Below are 19,895 nucleotides of genomic sequence, written 5' to 3'. Positions count from 1 at the left end.
CGTACCTTTCCTTCGGCCAGGACACAACCCTGGTCCTGGAGCCGGCCCACCCCGGCTGCAGCCTCGTGAAAGTCACGTCCCCTCTTGCCCGTCCTCTCGGGTTCTCTATGGTTCTCGTGGTGACTCTACTCTAATTCTAGTTCCGGTCTCTATGGCGGCAGCAGAGGCAGGAACGGTTGTAGGTCGGCCGAATTAGCCGCCTAAAGGCCAATGAGAGTGGAGGAGTGAAAGACTATTAGCCAATAGAAACTAGGAGTTGTGGGCAAGTGGTGAGATTGACAACACTATTGACCAGTGAACGATGCTTAGGGCGGGTCGCTCGCAGGGCTTATCCCGCCCGTCCCGCCATTCTCGCTAGTTCGATCGGTAGCGGGAGCGGAGAGCGGACCCCAGAGAGCCCTGAGCAGCCCCACCGCCGCCGCCGGCCTAGTTACCATCACACCCCGGGAGGAGCCGCAGCTGCCGCAGCCGGCCCCAGTCACCATCACCGCAACTATGAGCAGCGAGGCCGAGACCCAGCAGCCGCCCGCCGCCCCCCCCGCCGCCCCCGCCCTCAGCGCTGCCGACACCAAGCCCGGCACGACGGGCAGCGGCGCAGGGAGCGGCGGCCCGGGCGGCCTCACATCGGCGGCGCCTGCCGGCGGGGACAAGAAGGTCATCGGTGAGAACCGGACGTGGACGGGGGTGGGGCAAGTAGGGAAGTCTGGCGGCGGAACCGTTACCCGAAGCGGGGCGAGCCGGCGGGCGCGCGGCCGGCGGGGACCGTCTCGGCGGCGCGCGGCCGCCCCTCCCCCAGGCCCCCCCACTCGCGCCCTCGCGGACGCTGGCCCGCCCGGTCCGCGTGCCCGGCAAGCGCGCGCGCGCGCCGCCTCCCGCGCCCCCTGCGGACCCCGCGCGGCCGCGCGCCCCTCCCCCTGTGCGGCCGCGCGCCGCCGACCGCGTGTGCGGCGGGGTCCCTCCCCTCCGTGCCCGCCGGCCGCGTGCGCCCGGGCCCGCACGCCGTTGTTCCGTCCCCCACCCGCTCCCTTCCGCGTGTACCCTGAGGGCGCGGCGCGCCGCCTACGCAGGCCGGAGTGGGCCGGGCGGCTTCCCCCTTCTCACGTGCTCGCCGCCGCCCGCGGTCCCCGCCGCCGCCCGCGGTCCCCGCGCACACCCAGCTCGGGCCCGCGCCCCGGGCCTGACCCGGGGCCTCTGCTGCGGTGGGTTCACCCACGTGGACCGTGCGGATGGCCGGCAGGCCCTGGGGAAAAAGGCTGTCAGGTGGCCACGGGTCTTTGCCAGGGAATGCGTGAGCCACCGGATGCTGAAGCGTGGCGGTTTTGAAAAAGGACGTCTAGTAATTGTGGGTTTTTTTTTCCTCTCTCCTTCAGCAACGAAGGTTTTGGGAACAGTAAAATGGTTCAATGTAAGAAACGGATATGGTTTCATCAACAGGTGAGATGACCGCCGCTGAAGCCCTGTCCTGCCTCTTGCATTGCTCTCCTCCATCTGTAGGCTTTAGGAACTTGGGGTTGTTGGCGCTTGTGTAGGTTGCCATCCCTGGTGTAGGGCTAGTGGGGTTTGGTTTTCCTTGGTGACCGAAAGGATTAGGAGACGTAGAGATTGTCTTTGTTTTGTAGCTAAATGTTGATCTCTAGCTAACTTGAAAGATACAAAGCGATTTAAAAGGCAGGCGGAGTGAGTGAGCCATCTCTTACCAGGGCGAATTTGTTAGGCTTAGACCCCTCGCATTTTTATCCGTCATTCTTTTCTATGTTACTGAAATTGGTATTTGAAATTGTGAGCCGCTGTTTACTATGTAGGTTATTTACAACTTTTTAACCTTTGGAGGTAACGTGATTTGACAATGCAAGTATGTCATTTTGACTAAGGTCTTATTGCCTTATTCCTCCTACTTCCTTGTCCCCCCAAATCGTACCTGTTAAAGCTTTGGTTGTAGCTTCCAGTGACCTTAGTCCACGGTTACATTCGTCTTTGTATTCGAAGGCAGAGCTGCAAACTGCATCTTAAGGATTAACCCTTTGAGTTGTTTGTAGCAGTGGGATGGTGACGGCAGTTCGCTCACAGTGCTCTTCGTGGTCCCTGTCAGCCGGGCATCTTTTCCAAGATGGCTGCCCGGGCTGGTGGTGCAGCTACAGGGTGTAGAGCAGTGTGCGTGCTGACAGCAGTGTTGGCCTTACAGGTGTGATGCGGTCATCGCAGCGTTTTATTTCTTAACACCCCTATTACACTGGATGTTTGAAAGAACTTAAAGAGTAAGAAGTAAAACCGAATGTTTCTGAAATGGACTCTACTGAGGGAAACCAAGTGGGCAAGATCAAGCCTAGACACACAATTGGCTGGCAAAAACCCACTAGTTACTCAAACGCTCAGAAAGCAAAAGAGATTGTAAGCATTTGACGGTCTGTTTTCCACGTTTGCAGTTGAGGAAACATTTTGTTTCTTCCAAAATCTTTAGGAATTTTCCATCTGTTCTTACACTGCCTTGGGACAGGCCAAGGCCACATTTTCTCATCAGTTTTTTGATAATGGGTTACTAGTGAGGAAGGCAGGGACTGCTTTGATGCCAGTGTTTGACCACTTTTTAGGTGATCTCTGAATTTGTTAGTATTTCAGTCTTACTCTGATTTTACTTTGGCCTCACCCTTAAACCAGTGGTTTTCGAATTTGTGTGCTTACCTTGAAAGGATAAAAGTACACATTCCTGAGCTCTTTCTTCTTAGCTTAGATTCATTGGGTCTGGAGTACATTTTTTAAGGAGAATTCCAGGTGATAATAGCCTGTGAGCCTTAGTTTGAGAAACACTGCTTTTGACCTTTGACCCAGTGTGGTGATAGGCTATCACAGGTGTGCCTCTTAGGAGTGATCTGTAATTTGCAGCCTTTTAAGTAATTTGTGTGTGTGTTTTAAAGATTGTGGCATATATGTGCCTTCTGTTCTGCTGCATTTGTTAAATGGATCTAGATTATATTTGTAGGTGAACAATTGATAATCCAAGATAAAAGCAGTTCTTCGGGTTCTAAGTTTATTCTGTGAGATACCATTCCTTTATCCATCTAACTTGTAATCAACTCTTTTGATCATCAGATAGGGCAAGTTAAATGTAAGTTGGCTTTTAATGATCCTTTGTTTGGATTGTCTTAACCACAGTGTTTTGTCAAACTAACTGGTTCAAATAAATGTGCTTCACATTTCTAAACTGGTTGTCTCAATGATTCAGAGACTTTTGAACAAGACACTATAAAACCTAACAGAAGTTAAGTCCAGAAGAGGTTTACCTTGCTTAAGGGAAAATGTATAGCAAGTGGTTCAGGGCTGTAGGCACCTGGCTTTCCTGAGAGAGAGTGTGTGTGTGATGGGTGCTGTTTTTGAGGATACAGTGTATGGGATGATTGGTATAGGTCTAATTTTAACCTTGGGATTCTATGAATTATGTATTTTAGGTTCTTAAGTTTTTAAAACTTGTTAAAAATACATTTTTAATGTAAAAGTCCCCTTTAAAGGAATGTATTTTCATTACAAACTTTTTTCAGTCTGTTATTGCTTGTGATAATTGTTAAAGCCTTGTTAGAATTGTTTTTTTAAGGATTGTATTGTATGAAAGGTGCCAAATAAATAAGACTGTTGATTTTAACACAGCAAATTTTTTGGCTTTGTTTTCTTAGGCTGTGTAGTCTAGGAATTCATTGTTATTCCTTTGTGTTCTGTGACTATGAAAGATAATTGGATTATGTGACTAGAGGGGTTTATTAACCCCCAGAATTATTTTTCATTTTATAATGAAAAACTTCACTCAGGACTATTTGAGATAGCATTAGAAGGATGGCATGGGATCAGTCTTTTCAGGGTTTGATTACTCTGATTTTGAATCTAGAAACTGTTTCCTCTTTTGCTTCCACATGTTGAGGATTAATCCATGCTCACCAAATTTAAGAAAGATTGACATGGATCAGTAACAACTTATTTTCCAGTTGGACATGCATCTTTTAGTGAGCAGAAAAGAAATATTTTTCTGTTATCCAGAGTAGTTAAAAGGCTAAATTAATTGTAAGGGGTGGCCAAGAAATTTTGAGCAAAGAGAATCGAATACAGAAGAGATCACAAACTGGTAATGTGCCTAATCTGTGAGTTTTTAAAGAGCTACTATTTTAGTTTGGGGGCCTTTAGTTCCAAGTAAATGAAAATCAGCTCACCAATTACATGTTACCACCTGTAATTGGGGTATGCATTCTCTTTTACCACATCTTTCAGGCTTAGTTTTCTCCTGTTGTTGACTTCCTTTCCTGCCTGGTCTCTGTTAATGCATTTGTGTTTATTACTTATTACCCAGGGTCTAGGAAAAGACTCAGCTGTCCCTCCCTAGAAAAATACTATATCGTGGCTCTCAGGTTTGGTCTCCCTTTAGGGGGCCTCCCTATTGGGGATTTCATGTGTATATAACTGATTCTTCATTACAGTGGTGGTAAGAGTAGCTAATGTTTATCAAATATTTATGCCAGGAACTATAGTAAATGCTTAAAGTCAACTAATGGATTTAATCCTCAACATTTCAGGTATAGGTACTATTCCATGGCACAGAGAGATTGAGTAAACTTGCTCCAAGAAGTGTGGTTAGTAAGTAGCAGAGCTGGGATTTGAATTTATTTTCTCACATTGGAGTTTGTCTGCCCTAACTGCTGTTATGCTGTCTGCCTCATCTTCAGTTTGTTTGTTTCCGTATGGTTACAGACTGGGGGTGGAGGTGGTATTCTTGGCCATTTGAAAGGTTCTTAAATGATATCTAGCCTGTCACTAGGACCCCTGTTTGCTGCTAGTTCCTCAGATTTGAAAAGCTTTCTACTTCTCACTGCCTGTTTCATGTAGTTAGGGATTGCCATAATATAGTACTAGTTTAGTGTGCAGATTGTCTGCCTAATATTGGGAGGCAATTAAGGATTTATAGGAGAGAGTACTAGGCTTTATCTTTAAATTCATTCTGTTTTTATATGATCTGTGAATCAGGAACCAGGTTTGCCTTTTAAATGTTGTTTAAAAGAGAGGAAAATATACAGCAGTCTGTGACCCTACAAAGCCTGTTTTAAATATTTACTTGGCTCCACTGGGTCTTAGTTTTCATGTGGAAATCTAGTTCCTTGACCAGGAATTGAACCCAGGCCCCCTTGCGTTGGGAATGTGGAGTCTCGGCCACTGGACCACCAGGGAAGTCCCACAAAGCCTGTTAATTTTTAAAGTTTGTAGACCTGTAGAAAGATGATTGCCAAGTCTCTTAGGCTATTAAAGTCAAACTGATCATAGCTTGATGACATGGGAAGAGCCAAGAAATCATAGGTAGTCTGTAACATAAATGAGTAAATGCTGTGGCACTAGAGAAAACTTGAAGATTTGATGGTGTGCTACGTGACTGAGCGACTTCGCTTTCACTTCAAGGGGGCTGGAGGCGTTAAAAGACATTTGAATGGTCCCCCAAATCTGATGTGTCATTGGCAGTCTTTTCAAAAACAGACTGTAGTTCTTAAGACAGTGGCTTGTATGCAGAGCGCTCTAGGATTGATTCATGTGCTGGTTGTTAGGCACTGATTGTGAGTTGGCCAGAAGTCATTTCACTAAGTTGTTGAGAGTTGAAGCTTTTGTTTTTATAGCTATAGGATTATAAGTTAATTTATGCTCTTGGGCATATTAAATTATTAATGGCTTGGTGTGGTGGCCTTCAGATAATGGTGTAAGAGCATTTATTGACATGTCTCCTTTCGGGCAATACCGTGGATTGGCACCTAGTGAAAAGAACGTTTCCTAAAATTTGAAGTTGGCTACATGCTTTTTACCTTCATTGCGCTACATTAGGGACTTTGAAGAGCCTTTCATTTTCCTTAGATACCTGCAGGATTTCCTTTTTCTTTGGCATTCTCTTAACTTACAATGGCGTCCCCTTTTCTTCAGTCTCTTGCTGTCTGTGTGATTTCTTTTTCCTTGATGTCACTACTGTGACATCTTATATGCTGAATAAGAGCAAAATTGTATCAGTTCTTTTAGATAGGTGAGAAAGCTGTGTTTTCATTGTAAAAAATTTTTCAGTAGTGAATAATGTTCCGTGAACACCAAGAAGTAGAGAAACTGAATGTAAAAAAAGTTCAATAGTTAATGTTGACCATGATATTGAAGTGATCAAATTCATTTGACTTGTCTTTGCCTTTGTTTTTTAAGGCCACTAGGAAACAAACTTAGATATTTGACTTCATAAATAAGGCAGCTTGCCCAAGATTATGTAGTTAATAATGGGAATAGCCAGGATTCCAACCTTGGCTCCAATGATTTTGGTAAGGAGCTCTTAACCGTTGGGTTCTATATCTCATCTTGCCACTCTCTCCTCCTCCTTTGATTGATAGGCCTTCAGTTCAGTTCAGTCACTCAGTCGTGTTTGACTCTTTGCAACCCCATGAATCACAGCAGACCAGGCCTCCCTGTCCATCACCAGCTCCCGGAGTTCATTCAAACTCAGGTCCATCGAGTCGGTGATGCCATCCAGCCATCTCATCCTCTGTCGTCCCTTTCTCCTCCTGCCCCCAATCCCTCCTAGCATCAGTCTTTTCCAATGAGTCAACTCCTCGCATGAGGTGGCCAAAGTACTGGAGTTTCAGCTTTAGCATTATTCCTTCCAAAGAACACCCAAGGCTAATTTCCTTTAGAATGGACGTGTTGGATCTCCTTGCAGTCCAAGGGACTCTCAAGAGTCTTCTCCAACACCACAGTTGAAAAGCATCAATTCTTCAGCGCTCAGCCTTCTTCACAGTCCAACTCTCACATCCATACATGACCACTAGAAAAACCATAGCCTTGACTAAATGGACCTTTGTTGGCAAAGTAATGTCTCTGCTTTTTCATATGCTATCTAGGTTAGTCATAACTTTCCTTCCAAGGAGTAAGCGTCTTTTAATTTCATGGCTGCAGTCACCATTTGCAGCGATTTTGGAGCCCAAAAAAACAAAGTCTGACACTGTTTCCACTGTTTCCCCATCTATGTCCCATGAAGTGATGGGACCAGATGCCATGATCTTCGTTTCTGAATGTTGAGCTTTAAGCCAACTTTTTCACTCTCCTCTTTCACTTTCATCAAGAAGCTCTTTAGTCCCTCTTCACTTTCTGTCATAAGGGTGGTGTCATCTGCATATCTGATGTGATTGATATTTCTCCTGGCAATCTTGATTCCAGCTTGTGCTTCTTCCAGCCCAGCGTTTCTCATGAGGTACTCTGCATAGAAGTTAAATAAGCAGGGTGACAATATACATCCTTGATGTACTCCTTTTCCTATTTGGAACCAGTCTGTTGTTCCATGTCCAGTTCTAACTGTTGCTTCCTGACCTCCATATAGGTTTCTCAAGAGGTGGGCCAGGTGGTCTGGGATTCCCATCTCTTTCAGAATTTTCCACAGTTTATTGTGATCCACACAGTCAAAGGCTTTGGCATAGTCAATAAAGCAGAAATAGATGTTTTTCTGGAACTCTCTTGCTTTTTCCATGATCCAGCGGATGTTTGCAATTTGATCTCTGGTTCCTCTGCCTTTTCGAAAACCAGCTTGGACATCTGGAAGCTCATGGTTCACATATTGATGAAGTCTGGCTTGGAGAATTTTGAGCATTACTTTACTAGCGTGTGAGATGAGTGCAATTGTGCAGTAGTTTGAACATTCTTTTGCATTGCCTTTCTTTGGGATTGGAATGAAAACTGACCTTTTCCAGTCCTGTGGCCACTGCTGAGTTTTCCAAATTTGCTGGCATATTGAGTGCAGCACTTTCACAGCATCATCTTTCAGGATTTGAAACAGGTCAACTGGAATTCCATCACCTCCACAGGCTTTGTTCGTAGTGATGCTAGTTTCTAAGGCCCACTTGACTTCACATTCCAGGATGTCTGGCTCTAGGTGAGTGATCACCCCATCGTGACTATTTGGGTTGTGAAGATCTTTTTTGTATAGTTCTGTGTATTCTTGCCACCTCTTCTTAATACCTTCTGCTTCTGTTAACGTACTGTAATATGCAACTGTGTTTGGTAATTCAGCTGCTGTATTAGACTGAATGGTTGTGGCCTTCTAGATAGAAATTCTTGAGGGTAAACCATGTCTTATTTTTATTTCTGGTGCTTAGCACAATGCCCAGTTAGCTAGCACAAGTAAATACCCAACGTTATTAAAGAATTGAATGAGGCCTTTGGGTTTGCTGTGCTTTCGTTGTCAGTCCTGTGGCTACGGTAGATCAGAGGAAGAACTAATAAGGTGGAATAATATGGAAGAATAGACTTTGGAAAAAAGCTAAAAGTGGTAGTAATTGGGAATCAACAAACCCACACAGAACAGAACTGGTTTTATGTGGCTTGTGAGCAAAGAATGGCGTTTGCATGTCCCATGTGTTGAGGGTGGTGAGGGGGCAGTATGTAGCAGAGACCTGGTCCAGTTACACAGAATGTGACTGTTGCAGGTGAGGATGTGCAGAGATACTCCACCTGGCTTGTTATTTATTACTGTCCTCTCCCAAAATTAGAGAAACTGTATCCTGTAGTCTACCTGGAAATAATTTGGAAATAGGTAAAGATTTCCAGACGGTCCTTTCTGAGTTTTCAACTTGATAAAGACAAGGGCCTGTAGAGTCAGATTCTACCACTGTAAGCAGATGACCACATACTTCATTTTCCTAATTTGTGGAATGGGTGGTAATATAAGTAAAAGCACCCACCTTGGCATTGTGAGGATTGGTATGGTAAAATGCTTGGCAAAGTATCTGAAACTTAAACCCTCACAGTATAAGCTGTTACGTATTGCTTTTCCTCTGTGTAACAAGTTGCAACTAGATCAACTGACTAGAGAAGTATTTGGTGAATTTTTAAAAATTCCCTTTACAACCCTAAAGTAAGATTCATAGACAACTGCTTTTCTTTTTATTGTGGTGTGTATTTTCAGTCTGTAAATACCTATTTGCAGCTACATTAGAAAAAATGATATTAGCTACCCAGGTCCATGGACAGCAGCATTGATAGTAATGAAAAATCCCTCTCTTGAAAGTTGCCTCTTTTTCTTTTTTTAAGGAAATTTTGATGCATATTAAAACCATAAATTCCTTTTTTTTTTTTTTTCCCCAAAAAACTCAAGTAATAAATTTACTTAATGGAAGTCCAGTACCAAATGTCCTTTACCTTAGTCATCTGGCAAGTCTTATATCCTTTACTCGCGGTAATGAAAGTAACGCCCCTGTCTTTGGAACTACCTTAGAGCTTGAAATTCAGTCATGTTGCATCTGAAAACTAGTGGTGGCTATGGAATTGTGTGATGTATGTGGACCTATTTGACAGATGGATACTCCAGCCGGCTGTTAATTCCTAAGTGTTCCTAATACTCAGTGGGGCTTCCCTGATGACTCAGTGGTAAAGAATCTACCTGCCATTGCAGGAGACTCTGGTTTGATCCCTGGATTGGGAAGATCCCCTGGAGAAGGAAATGACAACCCACTTCAGTTCTCTTGCTTGGGAAACCCCATGGACAGAGGAGCCTGGAGGGCCACAGTCCATGGGGCTGCAGAGTCAGACATGACTTAGTGACTAAACAACAATGCTCAGCTAGTTTATAAGGTCAGTTTTCACTCACCCTGCCTTGGGTGGGGTGTGTGTGTTTGAAGAGTTTAAATTAATCCTGTTTGCAAGAATGTCAGAATGGGATTATGATATTCCCATGCTGTATGGATTCTTTGGTGCATAAACACTAGAATGGTTAGTCCTTTCTCAACTCTGACTTACTGACAGCAGGGTGGGGTGAGTCAGGAAAGGTCTAGAAATGTTGCTTCTCCAGGGGTTCTTTTTACTAGTAGTATCATCACATTAATTCCCAATCTCTAGAAAGTCAAAGCATTCACCACTGGCCCCTCACTGCTGACATCCATTCATTCACAGTTTTTCCCCTATTTAACAACAGACTAAAGATTGGTGTGGGTTTCCCAGGTAGTTCTGTAGTAAAGAATCTGCCTGCAGTGCAGGAGACCTAGGTTCAGTCCCTGGATTGGGAAGATCCCCTGGAGAAGGACATGGCAACACACTCCAGTATTCTTGCCCGGGAAATCCCATGGATGGTGGAGCCTGGTGGGCTACAGTCCGTGGGGGTCACAAAAGAGACAACTAAACAACAAAGATTGGTGTAAAAATGATGTCTTAAAACGAAGTAAAACAGGGTTGTGTGCTACTGAAAAGTTGCATTCATCTTCACTTCCTGGTTTTCTGGCACAAACAATGCTTGCCATGTGAATGATGTCGGTATTGGTAGTGTTCATACTTGTACTTCATTGTAATCTGTCGCTTTATTTTAATCAGTACTTTATTTTTACCAGCACTTTCTGTTCATGGCAAAGTTGAACAGAAAATACATAGTTCCCATGTACCCCAGGCCTTCAGATTGTATCCATGACCACCTCTGCTATACTGTACCAAGTGATACATTTGTTTAAATTGACAAATCTACATTTGACACCATTATTTATTGCTCAAAGTCCATAGTTTACATTTAGGGCTCACTCCTGGTATTGTACATTCTGAGGTCGTCCTTATACCTTCAATGAAAGTTGAGAATTGGGGATGGTAAAGATGAAGTAGGAAGGAAGCTAGTTAATTGATGAGAGTATGTTCGTGATCTCTTCTACTTAAGTTAGTAACAATGTTCTTAGAGGTACGAATGGCTTGTGCTGGAATACTTTTAGTGTTTAGTAGAATGAGAAGTGACAATATATGTTGCTAGTCACTTCTGTCCTCTTAATGGCTTTGTAGCTCACACTTTTTATTTGTCTTTTTCCTTTTGTAGTCCTTCTGAAGTAGGTGGTGAGACGATTGTTAGTAAAACCGTTGTGATTTACTGGTTGTGTTTCTGTTTCGATTCTTAATTTCCTTCGTAGTGGCTGGTTGGCAGCCAGGGAAGTCTCTGAAAAGGGGAGGGGAAGGCACAAAGGACCAAGCGTATTCTTAATCTTTGGCAACATTCATCGTAGTGCTCAGTTTCCTAACTTGTTCTACTTGGTTCTGTCTTGTAGGAATGACACCAAGGAAGATGTATTTGTACACCAGGTGAGTGCTCCTGTGGCTATTTACACTTCTGGCTCAACACTTGTGAGAAGAAAAGGGTGTATGTCTTCTGAACTATTGTTCCTTGTAAAAAAGGTTTATTAAGTCCACTTACCAAACAGTTTAGTTCCCACAGGAAGAGGGGTAGTACAGCTTAAATGTGTACATTAAAACATTGTTTTGGCAGTTCACTTAATTAAAATAGGCCTTTCGTGTTGGTATTTTGTTTTGTTAATAGCTGTAGCTTTTTTAAATGTTGAATTCACTTGATTCCTTACACTAAATTTTCAAACCTAATTTCAGACAAACTGAAAACCTCCAGTAATCTAAATTCGAACCATACTGTTGCTGTCCATAACACACTCAAATGCTGTTAGAATTACCTCTGACAGATGACAGTAGTGATGGGGGAAATAGGCCAAAGCTGCAAAATACATTGATTTGAGACAAATGTTGAAAAACTGGACATTGTAGCATAGATCCTTCTGTTTATTCTAAAGTACTTTGAATGGGTAAGATATGTTTTTATGTTTGGAGAATTTTTACCAGCTTGGCAAATTTAGAAATCCTTGCTAGTTGAAGGTTAAGTGAAGGGGTGGTATGGCAAGGTTGGTAATTGCTTATTGAATAGTTTTTAGATTCGCCTCAGTGTTTGAGAGGGAAAAACTGCCAGGATAGGTGCATGCCAAGCTCTCGTCCACAAGCACTATTTAAGGGAAGTGTTCGGGGAAACTGTAAACGTTAAGAAGTTTATTGTTTAAGCCGCTGCCAAGTGAACACTGATACTTCAACCTTAAGTATATCATAGGCTTCATTGGACTTAATTTTCTCCATAGGAATGCAATGGGCAATGGGTAGGGAAAATGTTTAGGAATGCATACTTCTATGAATTCTGCCAGGGGGGAGTGGATTTGTTTTGTTTTTTTTACTGAGACTGTTGAAATATTATTGACTTGTATTGAAAATCGCTCTTTAAGAACTTTTTAACCACTGTACTGTGATTTAGACATCAGAAGACAAAGTCAGTCTCCACACTCGTGCCTTTATTCAGGCAGGTGTGAGCTTGGCTGGCAGCATACTTCCTTGGAAAGGCTGCCTTAAGTTGGTGTTGTGTAGCTCTCTGCATTGACCTGTAGACCACTCAATGATAATTGAGAGGGAGTCCAGATCAATTTCTAGGTACATCCAAAACCCTGTTCAGTAATCACAGGGTCAGACATTAAGTATGGAAACATTTAAATTCTAAACAAATAAAAGACTGCTCAGGCAAAATATTGTATTAAAACAAATGTTTGTTTTATAAAATTGAATACCAATACTTAATCTGTTTCTTACTTCCTTCTGCATATTCGAAGGAATTTGCAGACTTGGGTACAAAAGACAGACAGCAAGGCTTGCCAGTCTTGCTGCCTTTGGGCAACAGTGAAGGGTCTGGGAATATGCAGGAGAGAACTGATACTGACCAAAACAAGAGTTTGGGGTTTTAATTAACCCATATTTCTGCTATCCCCTATGACTGCAGATAATTGAGAGTTACATGAAAGGTATGGAAACTTTGTGACAGTTTAGATGACAGATGAGATCGATTATTTGGCTGAACACATGTCACCCACTTGTACCAACCCACAAGTTGTCACCAACATGCTTTCCTCTTTATTTTGGAGGTGGTTTCAACATTTAGTTGTTTCTTAGGACTTTGGCTGCTCAGGTCTTGGTGGTGGTACAAGGAGACTGCAGTTCTGGGCAACTTTAGCTTAATTGGCTTCAGATTTGTTGGTTGTCCTGCCTCCTCTGGAATGGAAATGCATGGGTGATCCCGTAATGGATACCGCTGTGATATAGTAGAATGAACATGGGATTTGGAGTCCCGAGACCTGGATTTAGAAAAGTCCATACTCTGTCACTTACTTTGTGACCTTGGGCAAGTCCCCTGACTTTTAAAGCCTGTTTTATTACCCTAAAAGAGGAATGAATAATGATGCCTCACATCTTCATAATGCGATCGAGTGGGTAATGCATGAAAGTACTTCATGGAAGTATTAAATGTGAGATGTTATTCTTCCCCTTTAGTTTTGTTATACAAGTCTAGAGAATGAGTAACAATGAGAGATTTAATGTATTCTGGGGAGGTAATAACCCACAGAATATTAAAAAGTGTCATAGTTAATTCATGGGAATTGCATTTCCATTGAAGTATTCCCACAATCAGGTTGGAAGGGATTTTGGTTGACATTTGTAACAGAGTTTGATATGGTAACACAGGGACAAAGTTGGTTTGGTCAACTTTGAAGCATGCAAAACTAAACTCGCCTGTCATCTAAACTGGCCCTGTGTGGGGCTCGCTTCTACTATTAAGTGCAGTCTTTGGGGATAGGTGGATATCCTCATTTTGTTCAAAGCTACATATAATGCTTTTGCAAAAAGCATTTTAAAATATATGTTTATAGTTGTGTTTGTCTTGCGTGTTAAATGACTTGTTTTAGTTTGGAAAATAGTGATAAAATGCTGGGGCCTTGTAAGATTGGAGTATTTTGGTTGAGGTTGGGGGTAGCACTGGTCCTTGTTTTCCTAAATTTATTGATGGTTTGGTCTTATTTAAAGCTAATTTTACTTGTATATCCAAGTTAAAATAATATTGACTCTGGTACATTTTAAATGAAAAAGCACATTATTCTCCCCTGTTAATCTATTTTTGGAATGTGATATTACTAGACTGCCATAAAGAAGAATAACCCCAGGAAGTACCTTCGCAGTGTAGGAGATGGAGAGACTGTGGAGTTTGATGTTGTTGAAGGAGAAAAGGTGAGGATGCTTTTTGTGTAAAGGTTTGACTTCAGTATGGAAATATTTTGGAGATCTCATCCATTAGGATGGTGGCTCTAAGGTGGATGGATGGGTCAGGTGACCACTTGAACACAGGTGCACCAACCCTAATGTGCTGGCTGCAGATAGAGGGCTACCTCTTCAGAACAGTGAGGAGCTAGTGTTAAATCATTTCTCTGCACCCCTGGCCACAGAGACCCTTTTGTACTTTTTGTGTGCGTTTTGCTGCGTGTCCTTAATTCCATTGTCACTATGACTATATGATGGCTTTTGTAGGGTGCGGAGGCAGCGAATGTTACAGGCCCTGGTGGAGTTCCAGTGCAAGGCAGTAAATACGCAGCAGACCGTAACCATTATAGACGCTATCCACGTCGCAGGGGTCCTCCACGCAATTACCAGCAGAATTACCAGAATAGTGAGAGTGGGGAAAAGAATGAGGGATCGGAGAGCGCTCCCGAAGGCCAGGCCCAACAGCGCCGGCCCTACCGCAGGCGGAGGTTCCCACCTTACTACATGCGGAGACCCTACGGGCGTCGACCACAGTACTCCAACCCTCCTGTGCAGGGAGAAGTGATGGAGGTAAACGAATTTTATTTCCTTTTAACTGCTGCTGTATTCAGACTTTGTCTGGTTGGGGTTTGCGCTTAAGTAAATGGAGTAAAATTTGGCTTGGTCTCCATTGCCTTTTCAGGGTGCTGACAACCAAGGTGCCGGAGAACAAGGCAGACCAGTGAGACAGAACCTGTATCGGGGCTACAGACCACGATTCCGCAGGTGCGGCTTGCGTTTAGAGTTGACTCGAGCGCGTGCTGCCACTCAGCAACAGCATGCTGCTTCTGCAGGCTTTTTCAGTCATTTGTTTGTTAACACTTCACATTTTCTTTCATCAGATGCCTAAGAGGTGAACCTGAAGTCAGTTATCTTTGAGAATGTGTTCTTTGCATCTTTGCTGGCACTGGTTAAAAACAGCTTTATAGATGTGGTCTACTTTTTGCAGTTGGTTTTGTTCTTGTTTTACTCTAATGAGGGTATGGAATTTCCCATTTCTGTCCTTTTTAACAGGTAAGAGAATGGTAGTTTAAACTGCATTGTATTATAACTTTAAGACCTGATTCATTGGGAGGGAGAAAAGTAAAGGTAAGCATACCTTTTTAACAGAAGGTGTTTAATTATTAGAGGAATCAGGGTAGAGCTTCACAGGCCAGATAGGTTTAATGCATATATGTAGTAAAAGGTCTTAGAATATTGAGTCTCCAGATGTGATCCCTAAAACTAACAGGTAGCATCTGTGTCTAAACCTAGACACAGATACCTTGTTGAAATACTGTGAACAATCACAATATCAGCTCTTAAATAGTGATAAGTGTTTATCTGTGATAGTGATCAACGGTCTAAAATAGGCTTTCATACTCTGTCCCTTTAAATCCCAAGGGCAGTATCCTTGGTCTACTTTTTGTTACGTTGTAGAACTTTTCCAATTTTCTACCTATTTTCATTGGTGTGTTTAAAAACAGCACATGAATTTTTGTTGAGTGCTTCAGTTTTATTTAATGGTCTCATTTGAATATATTTATTATAATCTATCGATGAATGCAGGGCTTTCCAAACTATTTAGTCAGGAATTGTTTGTTTGAATAGTAAATGACACATGCTACTTATAATCCAGGGGGTGAAATGATTGATGCAGATCCAGGAGCGAATTGTGAGAAATCTGAGATCAGTATAGCAGGAGTTTTGCTGAAAGGAAGATAGATGAGGTGGCAGTAGAGGGAAAGGAATCATTAAGAAAGGATTTTTTTTTTGAGAAATAAGAGCTTATTTGTAGGCTGAAAAATGCAGTTTAAAAAAAAGGATACTTGTCAGAATTATCTGCTGCAGCTATCTTCAGTTAGGATTGGGTTTGGTCCATGTAATGGGATGTCTTTTGCTGGGAACCGTGGATGTTGCATGTGTAAAAAGCCAGAGTTTATGGGCACCAGTGTGTTGGTGAAGTCAAAAGGAAAGGGGTGAGAGGTTTGGGACAAATATGTGAAATTATCTGTAGAAGAGAAATAGGGGAAGTCAAGTAACAGTGATCACAAATTTAAAGTGGGTCCACCAAATATGCTTGTGTTTTTCCAGCCATTTTGAGCAGCAGCCTGAGATTAAGCAGAGTTAGATTTGTTCAGCATTTGTCTACTCAAAGATACTGGGTTTGGGTTTGATAATCATTAGTGGTAGACCTTGCACTTGGAGAGAAAGGAGAGAAGAGGATTAAGGAAGAGTTAAGGGACAGAATGATCGTAGGATTGTTGGATTACAGGTCCTAGTGGACATAAGAGTGGGAGAACAAGGCTCCTGGAATACACCAGGAAAAGAAGGAAAGGGCGACTGGAGGGCGGAGTGCTTGAAACTGAGGGAAGCTAAGTAGCGAACAGGAGTTGCATGGGAGGCAAAGTGGCCGCCTCGTGCGAAGAGCTGACAAGTTGGAAAAGACCCTGATGCTGGGAGGGACTGGGGGCAGGAGGAGAAGGGGACAACGGAGGATGAGATGGCTGGATGGCATCACCAACTCGATGGACATGAGTCTGAGTGAACTCCGGGAGATGGTGATGGACAGGGAGGCCTGGCGTGCTGCGATTCATGGGATCGCAAAGAGCTGGACACGACTGAACGACTGAACTGAACTGAAAGAATCTAAAAGCCCATGTTATGTGGAACTGTCATGATAATTACAGTAGGAAAAGGGCAGTAAAATGGAACATGACACTAAGATTTGAAAGGTGGGATTTTAGAATTCAAAAGGCTACAGGGGAGGGCCAGGGCAGTTTTGCCAGACTGGTCAGGAGTTCCCAAACATGTGGGAAAACCGTTTCAGGAGAAGAGGTGGTGGGGGCTGTTGGGGGCGGGGGACGTTGGGAGGGGTAGGTGGAAGACTGGAGGGGTTAGAGGTGAAAAATGGAATCTTAAATAGTTAGAGCTGGAATGACCTACACAGGTGTAAAGGCATGCTGATAATCTTGGTGTTTAAAGTGTGTGACTCCGTGGTTTTTAGTATATTCACACCAGCCCCTGGCTACTGCTTTCCTTGTCTCTGTATTTGCCTAGTTTGTGTCTGGCTTTCACCTCGTGTATTTGTCATTCATGCCTTTATCATTAGTACTTGATTTCTTTTTATGACCAAATCAGGTTCCGTTGTACGGATATTACATTTTGTTCTTCGTTAACTTGGTTGATGGGCATTTGGGTTATTTTCACATCTTGTTGTGAATGTTAAAATAATGCGTGGTGGATATTGTTTTGGATACAGATCTAGAAGTAGAGCTGCTAGGTCATTTAGTCTCCAAGCTGTTCTGCAAAGCTGCTGCACCATTTTATAGCCAGACCAGCCAGCAATGCATTGAGGGGTTTTTCCGCCCCCTCCCCAATGTGATTGTTTTCAGCTCTCCTGGTGTGTATGAAGTGGTTTTGATCTGCCTTTCCCAAACTAATGGTTGCTGTGTACTTTGATTTATATGAAGATAATACCTTTTCTCTGGTTTTGATTTCTGCTTTTTTTAAAAAAAAACAAATGTTCATCTATAAAGTTTAGCACTTGTTTCCAAACCTGGTTACTGAAATACCAATGTTTTTAGATAGCATTAGGGTATTGATGGTATTGTACAGCTTTAGTCCTTTCATGGCTAACTTTGGAATAGGTTATACTACGGGTATTTTGAGTAATATGAGTGTGTTGTTCAGTCACGAAGTCGTGTCCAAGTCTTTGTGGCCTCGTGGACTGCAGCACTCCAGGCTCCCCAACCTTCACTTAACTATCTGTGAATATATTGCGTATATATATGGATATATTGGGTAATATGAGACTGTTAAAATCAGTTTTAAACGGTCATCTTAGTTTACACTTCCAAATCCTTTTACCAAGTCATCATACTCAATTTGTGAAGTAAAAACCAAGTTTACTCTTTCAGTTTTGATAAATTGCCTGCATACCACTTGATAAACAGAGCAGATGTGTTGACCTGGTGACTTGATTAAAGAAAGGTTTTATCATTGCAAGCTTCCGCAATGCTCATTCCAGGGGCCCTCCTCGCCAAAGACAGCCCAGAGAGGACGGCAATGAAGAAGATAAGGAAAACCAAGGAGATGAGACCCAAGGTCAGCAGCCACCTCAACGTCGGTACCGCCGCAACTTCAATTACCGACGCAGACGCCCAGAAAACCCTAAACCACAAGATGGCAAAGAGACAAAAGCAGCCGATCCACCAGCTGAGAATTCGTCCGCTCCCGAGGCTGAGCAGGGCGGGGCTGAGTAAATGCCGGCTTACCATCTCTACCATCATCCGGGTAAGTAAGCCTCGATGGCCCTCTAGGCAGTCATGAGTGATGTCCATTAATGAAAGAGAGGAAAACCCAGTTCATCAGGTAAGGTAAGCCACTTAAACTTACGGTGTCTTCTACCCAAACTAATCTTAAGATGACTTGAATGTCATTTTGTTAATGGATTGTATATCAGAGCCATACTTTGGCCTAGCTTTGCATTGTATCTTTTGTATTAGGGCTTTTTTGTCAACTTTCTTGGATGATTTTAAAGTAAGCTGGAGAAGGAAATGGCAACCCACTCCAGTATTCTTACGTGGAAAATTCTGTGGACAGAGGAGCTTGGTGGGCTGTAGTCCATGGGGGTTGTTAAGAGTCGGACATGACTGAGTGCACACACAAACACCAGTAAGCTGAGGAAAGTCTTGCTAACTACAAGTAATTACATTGTGAGATTCTTCATTTTCAAAAATAAGTAGGATGGCTACTCAGATTAAAAACGTAGGTGATGATGACCAGGATGGTCTGTTTGAGGAACGTGGTGGCTTTGGCATTACATCATCAATTCTAAAATTAAGAGGATTCCCTTTTTACTTGATTCTAGGAGACATGTATTTGTCTCTGTTTGACTCTAGAATTATCATTTTCAGCCAGTGAGACTTTTTCCCCCTATTTTGAGTGTCAAAAGGTCATTCAGAACCTATGAGTAACCATTCTTATTATATAGCAATGCCCACTCCTGTTATGAACTGCTGTGTAAAGGTAAACCAGTATGAGATGTGTTCCCTGCCTAGCTAATTTGATATACTGAAAGATTGCAGTGAACTATAGAAGGTAATTAGAAAACTTTTTTTTTCTCTCTTACAGTTTAGTCATCCAACAAGAAGAAATGAATATGAAATTCCAGCAATAAGAAATGAACAAAAGATTGGAGCTGAAGACCTTAAGTGCTTGCTTTTTGCCTGTTGACCAGATAACTAGAACTATCTGCATTATCTATGCAGCATGGGGTTTTTATTATTTTTACCTAAAGATGTCTCTTTTTGGTAATGACAAACGTGTTTTTTAAAAAAAAAAAAAAAGCCTGTTTTTTCTCAATACACCTTTAAAGGTTTTTAAATTGTTTCATATCTGGTCAAGTTGAGATTTTTAAGAACCTCATTTTTAATTTGTAATAAAAGTTTACAGCTTGATTTTTTCAAAAAAAAAAAGTCAACAAACTGCAAGCACCTGTTAATAAAGGTCTTAAATAATTGTCTTTGTTGTATATTTCTGCCTTGCTTTTTTGGTTTATAAGTACTTAGCTGGTTATTAACTTAAATCTCTGCAGATAGGTGATACTTAGTGGTATTTACTCAAGGAAATGTTCTTAAAATGTGTAATCATTTGTTGCGTAGCATACCTGTACTGAAAATTAGAATTTGCTACGATAATCTGGCCATTTTCCATTCGGTGAGTTCCTTTTACTGGGAGGCAGTGGTAAAGAGAGGGCATGTTCTAGTGGAGACTAACAGAACTGTGAGTTATTTCAGCCTGCAGATTGAAGGACACCCACTTTAGTTAGCAGATGTCTGCCGCAGAGACTGCTGTGCTCAGTAAACACAGCTCAGCTCCTTTACTTGGGTACTAGAGATGGTAACCACAAATGATGGAATGCTTGTGGGAAGGCTGCTTAAAGAATATAGAGGTCA

The 19,895-nt window shown here is 42.6% G+C and overlaps 1 protein-coding gene across 1 annotated transcript; it reads left to right on the top strand.

The window, feature by feature from the left end:
* The first annotated feature begins 354 nt into the window (after window positions 1-354).
* Window positions 355-19,462, top strand: YBX1 (Y-box binding protein 1). Its single transcript, XM_052636511.1, has 8 exons — window positions 355-661; window positions 1,371-1,434; window positions 11,055-11,088; window positions 13,798-13,887; window positions 14,185-14,487; window positions 14,600-14,682; window positions 17,966-18,231; window positions 19,072-19,462. The coding sequence occupies exons 1-7, from the start codon at window positions 496-498 to the stop codon at window positions 18,198-18,200; spliced, it is 975 nt and encodes a 324-aa protein (XP_052492471.1). The 5' UTR covers window positions 355-495; the 3' UTR covers window positions 18,201-18,231; window positions 19,072-19,462.
* The last annotated feature ends 433 nt before the right edge of the window (window positions 19,463-19,895 follow it).

This window comes from Budorcas taxicolor, chromosome 3 (assembly GCF_023091745.1).
Source record: "Budorcas taxicolor isolate Tak-1 chromosome 3, Takin1.1, whole genome shotgun sequence".
In the NCBI taxonomy this organism is placed as follows: domain Eukaryota; kingdom Metazoa; phylum Chordata; class Mammalia; order Artiodactyla; family Bovidae; genus Budorcas; species Budorcas taxicolor.
This window is presented reverse-complemented; position numbering and strand designations above follow the sequence as displayed.

Bases quoted from the DNA above. Each gene is read 5' to 3' on its own strand.
- YBX1 (XM_052636511.1), top strand. From the start codon at position 496: ATGAGCAGCGAGGCCGAGACCCAGCAGCCGCCCGCCGCCCCCCCCGCC. The intron at 1,435-11,054 runs GTGAGATGACCG...TCTGTCTTGTAG, and splicing joins GGATATGGTTTCATCAACAG to GAATGACACCAAGGAAGATG. The intron at 13,888-14,184 runs GTGAGGATGCTT...TGGCTTTTGTAG, and splicing joins ATGTTGTTGAAGGAGAAAAG to GGTGCGGAGGCAGCGAATGT.